At 55.3% G+C, this 8006-nt stretch overlaps 2 protein-coding genes across 5 annotated transcripts in view; both read left to right on the top strand.

Moving 5' to 3' along the window:
• The window catches only part of LOC102032987 (sulfotransferase family cytosolic 1B member 1-like), a 2733-nt gene extending 777 nt beyond the window's left edge, over positions 1–1956 (top strand). Inside the window, exons 2-8 of one of the 3 annotated variants that reach the window (XM_031066467.1) lie at positions 314–465; positions 645–773; positions 885–982; positions 1089–1215; positions 1293–1387; positions 1463–1643; positions 1715–1956. In XM_031066467.1, coding sequence (XP_030922327.1) covers positions 318–465; positions 645–773; positions 885–982; positions 1089–1215; positions 1293–1387; positions 1463–1643; positions 1715–1827 — 891 coding nt within the window. In that variant the 5' untranslated portion in view covers positions 314–317 and the 3' untranslated portion in view covers positions 1828–1956. The remainder of the gene's footprint in view (positions 1–313; positions 466–644; positions 774–884; positions 983–1088; positions 1216–1292; positions 1388–1462; positions 1644–1714) is intronic. The other 2 variants (XM_005418150.2, XM_031066468.1) reach the window with 2 other exon arrangements.
• A 371-nt stretch (positions 1957–2327) lies between these two features.
• Positions 2328–4682, top strand: LOC102032821 (sulfotransferase family cytosolic 1B member 1-like). Of its 2 annotated transcripts, none has more exons than XM_005418149.2 (8): positions 2328–2436; positions 2943–3091; positions 3321–3449; positions 3538–3635; positions 3815–3941; positions 4019–4113; positions 4189–4369; positions 4441–4682. In XM_005418149.2, exons 2-8 carry the CDS (start codon positions 2944–2946, stop codon positions 4551–4553), a joined length of 891 nt encoding a protein of 296 aa, XP_005418206.1. In that variant the 5' UTR covers positions 2328–2436; position 2943; the 3' UTR covers positions 4554–4682. The 2 variants fall into 2 exon arrangements, with proteins under 2 accessions (XP_005418206.1, XP_030922329.1); XM_031066469.1 differs by having other exon boundaries at positions 2369–2436; positions 2940–3091.
• Positions 4683–8006: the final 3324 nt, after the last annotated feature.

Genomic DNA, 8006 nt, shown 5'->3' with positions numbered 1-8006 from the left:
AATGCCCCTGAGAGTTTTTATACCCAGGAACAGCGCTGCCAGCTTGGTATGGGCAGCTGCCCACTGCCTGTCTGACCGGAGGCCCCCAGAGTCTGACCATGCCCTTCCACTCTCCCAGCACTGCACCTGGGCCCCAAAACCCCCACAGAACACAGGTGCCACCTCCTGCAATGCCAGCAAGCAGGGCATGGTTTCCCTCCTAAGGCCAGGATGGCTGGGTACCGCAGGAATTTTGGGGCCCCCAAGGAAGGCGATAGATGGCCCCATGATGCTCCTGGCTCCAGCCAGCCCTGTCCCATGTCCCTGTCCCCAGCAGGATGGCCGATTCAGACACCTACCTGCGGCAGCCCTGGCGCACCGTGCACGGCATCCCCATGGTCAATGCCTTTTCCCACAACTGGGAACGGATTGACACCTTCCAGAGCCGCCCTGAGGACATTGTGGTGGTCACCTACCCCAAATCTGGTGAGCGTGCCCAGGCACCAAAGGAGGGCCAGGCTCAGGGAGGGAGCCCATGCTGCAGGTGCCTGGGCTGGGACTGGGGTGTGCCAAAAGGCAACACTGGTAGATGGTGACCCTCTGGTGCCTGAGATGGGTCTCCAGTGGGAATGGCATCAGCTGGACACCCAACCTCTCCCCACCAGGCACCACCTGGGTCAGTGAGATCATGGACATGGTCCTGAAAGGCGGTGACCCGGAAAAGTGCAAGCAGGATCACATTGTGAACCGGGTGCCCATGATGGAGTTTGCTGCCCCTGGGAAGTTACTGGCAGGTAGTGGGGTGGCAGAGGGTGGTGGGCGGCAATGGGTGCTGGATGGGGACAGGTTTGGTTTTGTATGGGAGGCCACCATAGTGGGATCACCTCTGGGGGAAATCCTTACAGGCACAGAGCAGCTGGAGGCCATGCAATCCCCTCGCATCATCAAGACCCACATCCCAGCTCATATCTTGCCCAAATCCTTCTGGGAAAACCACTGCAAGGTAACAGGCTGGAATGAACATACTTGGAGGGATCCAGCCCCCATAAGGGGGCTCCCTGCCCTGTTGGGAGCTTGCAAGTCCCCACATGCCACCAAGCTTTCTGCAGATGGTCTATGTGGGACGCAATGCCAAGGACGTGGCTGTCTCCTACTACCACTTTGATTTGATGAACAAGTTCCACCCACACCCCGGGACATGGGCCGAGTACCTGGAGGAGTTCATGGCTGGCAGAGGTGGGACAGGGCACCCCTGAGTGCATGCAGGGGCCCCTGCAGGGGACTGTCACCTACTGGCTGCTCTCCCCATGCAGTGGCATATGGTTCCTGGTACGACCACGTCAAGGGCTACTGGGAGCGCAGGAGGGATCACCCCATCCTCTACCTCTTCTACGAGGACTTGAAGGAGGTGATGGGGCAGGGGGGATGGTGGTGTGGGGTCGGGCTGTGGCAGGAGGGGTGAGTCTCAGCCTGTGTCGCACAGGACCTCCGCCGGGAGGTTGCCAAGGTGGCCCAGTTCCTGGGGCAGAAGCTGTCAGATGCGGCGCTGGACACCATCACCCGACACACGTCCTTCGAGGCCATGAGGGACAACCCTGCCACCAACTACACCAATATTCCCTCTGACCTCATGGACCAGAGCGTGTCGCCCTTCATGCGCAAAGGTGAGCGTCTGCGGGGGCCTGGCGCACTGCCTGCCCCGGCCCCTGCTGAGCCCCATCTCTCCTGGCCACAGGCACCACCGGGGACTGGAAGAACCACTTCACCGTGGCCCAGAACGAGCACTTTGAGCAGGACTATGCGCAGAAGATGTCAGGCACCGACCTGTGCTTCCGCACTCAGATCTGAGGGGACGCCGCCGGACGCCCCCCAGATCTGCCCTGTGCTGCGGTGGCACTGCTGCCGTTCCTTCCCTCCCCTGGAAGTGCTGGAGAGAAATAAAATGTGCTCCCTGACCCTGCCATGGGGTGCTGCTCACGGTCCTGAGCCTCTGCTGATCCCAACCCAGGTGTCCCCCTGAGGCTGCTGTTCTCTTCTTGGGCTGGGGACAAGCAGGTGTCCCCCCTCAGCCACTGTGGTGGGGGGATTGCCAGCAGCAGCTCATGGGATTGCAGAAGGTTTTGGCAAATCTGTGTAGGAGGAGCATGCTGGGTGGGTGTGGGCAGTGAGAGGTGTCCTCGTCCCCTCACACAGCAGGATGTTTCCTGGGACCTGTGGGGCTGAGATGTCCTCTGTGGCCCTGCCTGCAGGTCAGTGGCTGCCGGTTTCTCCCTGCCCTCGCTCCTCCCTCTCTGCAGCTGCTGGGCTGGTAAATATTACTGCCCTCAGCGCCCTGCCTCTTTCCTTCTCCTTCCTGCAATTACCGAGGGAGGCCCCAACTCTCCCTGTCCTCTGCTGTCACCCTCCTGCAGTCACCGTCCCGGCGTCACCCTCCCTGCACAGAGCAGCAAGTCTGAGGTGAGACGGGTGTCCTGGGGTGCCCTGTGGGTGCTCTGCCCATGCTCAGCTCTACAGAGCTGCGTGCTGCAGGGTCCAGGGTGGTGGGTTTGGGGCATTTTGTGTTTGTGTGCAGTCAGCAGCCCTAAACCTTCCCCTGACCTGTGATCTCCTGCTATATCCCCAGGGACTAGTTCCCTGCTCTCCAGGGGCACTGAGGCAAGGGAAGAGGTGCTGTTCTAGTCTAGTCCCCTAGGACTGGGTGATGCTAGCACACTCTGGGTGCCCCTGTCCTTGCTGGGGCTCTGGGTGTGCTCCTGTTCCCACAGCTGGGATCCCTGTTCCCAGCGGTGAGTGCAGCGATGGCTGCGGTGACGTCTGGTCTGTGCTCTGGTGCTATCACCGCCACTCCCTGAGCAGGCACAGGGCCAGGTGACCGGGCTGCCCTGGCTCATAGACACCCTGAGAGGGGCGGGGGGAACCTGCCCTCATCAGCCATCCCTGTCCCATGTCCCTGTCCCCAGCAGGATGGCCGATTCAGACACCTACTTGCGGCAGCCCCAGCTCACAGTGCACGGCATCCCCATGGTCAATGCCTTTTCCCACAACTGGGAACGGATTGACACCTTCCAGAGCCGCCCTGAGGACATTGTGGTGGTCACCTATCCCAAATCTGGTGAGCATCCTCAAGGCAGTACCAGATGTGCTGGTACTGGGTGGGCAAGTGTGTTGTTCAGCTGAGACCCACTGCCTGGGTGTATGCGGCACATTTAGAGGCTGTCAGGACAGAGTTGCGTAGGATTTCTCTTGTCCCCCATGGCTTCTGGTTGAGGTCTGAGGGATTTTCAGTGCTGAGACGCCCAATGCTGCCCTGGCTGCTTTCCTTTATGGTTTCCTTTCCCCAGGCACCACCTGGGTCAGTGAGATTGTGGATATGATCCTGCAAGGCGGAGATCCTGAGAAGTGCAAGAGGGACATTATCAGCAAGAGAGTGCCCATGCTGGAGTTCTCTGCCCCTGGGAAGATGGCAGCAGGTAGTGAGGTGCAGGGGTACCCCACAGGGGCTGAGTCCCAAGGGTCTTTGCCAAGGGCCCACTGAGGAATTGCTCTGGGATCCCCCAGGAACAGACCTGCTGGCCACCATGCCCTCACCCCGTGTGGTGAAGACTCACCTGCCGGCATATATCCTGCCCAAATCCTTCTGGGAGAACCGCTGCAAGGTAACGCCCAACCCTTGTCCCAGCCCTGGAGGGAATTGCAGCAGCCCTGTTCCCCTGAGACAGGACTCCCCACTGCTACCTCCAGCATCTTAAGTGTTCGTGGGAGATCTAGGAGCTGGAATGTCCTTCCTGTTGGGGGTCCTGGGGCTGCCCCTCATATGTCCATGGCCCATCTGCAGATGGTCTATGTGGGACGCAATGCCAAGGACGTGGCTGTCTCCTACTACCATTTTGATTTGATGAACAAGTTGCTGCCACACCCTGGGACATGGGCCGAGTACCTGGAGGAGTTCATGGCTGGCAGAGGTGGGACAGGGCACCCCTGAGTGCATGCAGGGGCCCCTGCAGGGGACTGTCACCTACTGGCTGCTCTCCCCATGCAGTGGCATATGGTTCCTGGTACGACCACGTCAAGGGCTACTGGGAGCGCAGGAGGGATCACCCCATCCTCTACCTCTTCTACGAGGACTTGAAGGAGGTGATGGGGCAGGGGGGATGGTGGTGTGGGGTCCGGCTGTGGCAGGAGGGGTGAGTCTCAGCCTGTGTCGCACAGGACCTCCGCCGGGAGGTTGCCAAGGTGGCCCAGTTCCTGGGGCAGAAGCTGTCAGATGCGGCGCTGGACACCATCACCCGACACACGTCCTTCGAGGCCATGAGGGACAACCCTGCCACCAACTACACCAATATTCCCTCTGACCTCATGGACCAGAGCGTGTCGCCCTTCATGCGCAAAGGTGAGCGGCTGCGGGGGCCTGGCGCACTGCCTGCCCCGGCCCCTGCTGAGCCCCATCTCTCCTGGCCACAGGCACCACCGGGGACTGGAAGAACCACTTCACCGTGGCCCAGAACGAGCGCTTTGAGCAGGACTATGCGCAGAAGATGTCAGGCACCGACCTGTGCTTCCGCACTCAGATCTGAGGGGACGCCGCCGGACGCCCCCCAGATCTGCCCTGTGCTGCGGTGGCACTGCTGCCGTTCCTTCCCTCCCCTGGAAGTGCTGGAGAGAAATAAAATGTGCTCCCTGACCCTGCCATGGGGTGCTGCTCACGGTCCTGAGCCTCTGCTGATCCCAACCCAGGTGTCCCCCTGAGGCTGCTGTTCTCTTCTTGGGCTGGGGACAAGAAGGTGTCCCCCCTCAGCCACTGTGGTGGGGGGATTGCCAGCAGCAGCTCATGGGATTGCAGAAGGTTTTGACAAAACTGCATGTGGGGAACATGCTGGGTTCCTCCCCCGCCTCACACAGCAGGATGTTGCCTGGGACCTGTGGGGCTGAGCAGTACTGGTGGGGCTGAGATGTCCTCTGTGGCCCTGCCTGCAGGTCAGTGGCTGCCGGGTTCTCCCTGCCCTCGCTCCTCCCTTCCCTGCAGCCACAGCGTTGGTAAACATTACTGCCCTCAGCACCCTGCCTCTCTGCCCTTAAAAACTGCTGCTGTCACCCTCCTGTTATCACCCTCCTGGTGTCACCTTCCCCGTGTCACTCTCCCGGCGTAGAGCAGCAGCTCTTAGGTGAGACGGGTGTGCCTGGGTGCTCTGCCCATGCTCAGCTGCACAGAGCTGCATGTGTACGGTCCTGGGTGGTGGGTTTGGGGTACTTCGGAGTGCAATCACCACCCCTAAACCTTCCCCTGCTCTGAGCTCTCCTGCAATATCCCCAGGGATATTGAGAGGGAGGTGAGGGCAGCATTCAGTTCCAGTTCACTGCTCCCCAGGGGTGCTGAGGCGAGGGAAGATGTGCTTGCTCTGGGTGATGCTGGCACGCTGTTGGGGCCCCTGTCCTTGCTGGGGCTCTGGGTGTGCTCCTGTCACTGCAGTTGGGACCCCTGTTCCCAGCAGTGGGTGCAGCGATGGCCGCGGTGCCCTCTGGTGCTATCACTGCTGCACCCTGGGCAGGAATGGTGTCTGGTGACCAGGCTGCCCTGGCCATTGCAGCCTCCCTGCTCTTTCCCCAGATCCTTCCTGCCCCAGCAGCAACTCTCCCACTAAAACAAACGATTGGCAGGATGACTGGGAAAGTGACGCGGAAAGGCTTGCCATGGGAGTATGAACAGCAAACATCCATGAAAAGGTGGAATGGAGAGAGAAACTCCTCCCTTTTGGGCTGGTCTAGATGAGTCTCATCTTGTCCATACCCATGGGATTTGTAGATTTTCCCATCACCATAGCATGCAGCTTTCCCTGGGAGATTGGACAGATACTGGCAAGACAGGAGTGTGCCACATCTGCAGGGAGCTTGGGCAAGTCTGCTGCTGCTCCTCACTGACAAGAACAGGGTGCAGCACCTATTCTTCCAACAACAATGCAGATTCCTAGCAGGGACACCAAGCTTGGCCTGAACCTTCTCTCACTTCTTTAATGTTTTGGCTTTGCAGAGTGGAAATGGCTTCCATGCCAGTCACCCTGATTGCTGTTGTTTACCTGCCAAGGTGCCCCTGCAGCATTACAGCAGCAGTGAAGAGAGTTCATAGAATCTTAAAATGAAAGAAAAAATCCAAGTGTCTATAAACTTACCCTGTTTTTTTCATCCTGCAATAACAGTGCAGAGGTAAAAAGATACAATTTATTCAAGAAAGATGGTCATGGTGAGGCAATTTCATCTCATTAATTTTGCTGTAGTTTCCCTAAACCCCAGGGATTACAAAGCACTTGTGCTTTTACTGAGCGCATGCACATGTGACTTTGCAGAATTGCTCAATCCTGTCACATCTGCATGTAGGGATGAGCCAACTTTGAAATTTTCCCAATTTAGTATACTCCCTTCCTGCCAACACCCCCCCATCCCACCAAAAAAAAAAAAAAAAGCTAGTGAAGACTTTTTAATGTCTGCTTTCAGACCTTTCAGACCAGAAGTTGTTTCATTGCATTAAGTGAAAGGGAAAGCACAGAGTCATTCGGTGCTTCTTCAGGGCAAAACCTTCCCTTTCCCACCCTGGCCCAGAATTTCTGAGGTGCTGGCTGGCATGGAGGTTTCCTAGAAATCAAAGTGCCATGCACACTGGAAGCCCCAGCCAGCCAGCACAATGGTGAAGAGACCCGTGTGTGGAAAACATCAGTTTGCATTGCCTAACTTTTGCATGAGGGCCTTAGCCTTGAAAAGCCTGTTGTTTTTTAACAAGGCCGGAGGTTGCATCACTGTCTGCAGCACTTCTGTTAGTAACGTTAGATGTGTGAAATACAGACACTTAACACCATCTACTTTCTTCTGCTCCACTTCTCTCTTATGTACTAGATTTTGTACTTTAATCCTCTCAAAATGCTTATCTTCTCTGATCTGAGTAATCTGAGTATCATCTTTAGAGCTGGCCATGGAAACAAGACAATTTTAACTCTTCGGTTCCCCTAGCAATTGCTCTTGTTTGCTGTGGAGGAATTTGATACTAAGGGGTTGGAAACAAAAAACAAGTTCCCATCTAAGTTTTTTTTCCACGGAAGTGGTCACAGCGCCAAGACTGAGGGAGTTCAAGAAGCATTTGGACAATGCTCTCAGGCATGGTGTGATTCTTGGGGCTGTCCTCTGCAGGGGCAGGAGTTGGACTTCAGTTATCCCTGTGAGTCCCTTCCAGCTCAGGATGGATTCTATGGCTCTGTGATCTGCTCTAGCTCACATGAACATGGCCTTTCAGTAGTTGCTGGGAAGATTATAAGTTTCTTATAGGACTTCATATAATAAGCTATATTAGCCTGAAAAAAAATCTTACTCTGGATACAGAGGTCTGTGGAGAGACTGTAGTGAAATTCCTGGCTGTAAGGCCAAATTATGGTTGAAACACCCTGGCATAATAGTCCTGGATTCTGAGGGTTTAGAAAAATCCCTGTTGAATATTATGGACAATACTTAAAAATCATTGAAATGCATCTTTAGATTCCGATATTTTCAGGTTATTAAACACTTGCCTAGATCTCCAGAATCAAGGGCCACAGAGCCAACACAGGTAACGTACCAACTTTTGGAAATTTGCACAGACAACACCAACTTTTGAAAACCTCTGCAAACAAACCACAAGATTCACTCTTTGTTCCTGTTGACAGTTTATATACATATCTACTATGTAACAAACAATTTTGTTTGTTACATAGTAACAAACCTGGGACCATAAAGGGAGTAAAAAAGTATTTTTAGCTGTCAGACAACATATTTCTTACCTCTAGCATACAAAGTCTTCCAAAGAACTTGGCTCTGTAACAACATTATAGTATATCCTGGCAAGGGAAATACCATCTCAACCATTAAATTCCCAGAGCATAACAAAGACTTGAACAAGTACAGAATCCATGCCTTGTTGCCATCATCCTGTATTTTATTACTTCCTCCTTTTGAAAAGTCCAGTTGAGAGGGTAATTTACTTAAGCTCCTTCTGCCTGATAACCAATCCT

The sequence above is a fragment of the Geospiza fortis genome, unplaced genomic scaffold, assembly GCF_000277835.1.
Source record: "Geospiza fortis unplaced genomic scaffold, GeoFor_1.0 scaffold11, whole genome shotgun sequence".
In the NCBI taxonomy this organism is placed as follows: Eukaryota; Metazoa; Chordata; class Aves; order Passeriformes; family Thraupidae; genus Geospiza; species Geospiza fortis.
This window is presented reverse-complemented; position numbering and strand designations above follow the sequence as displayed.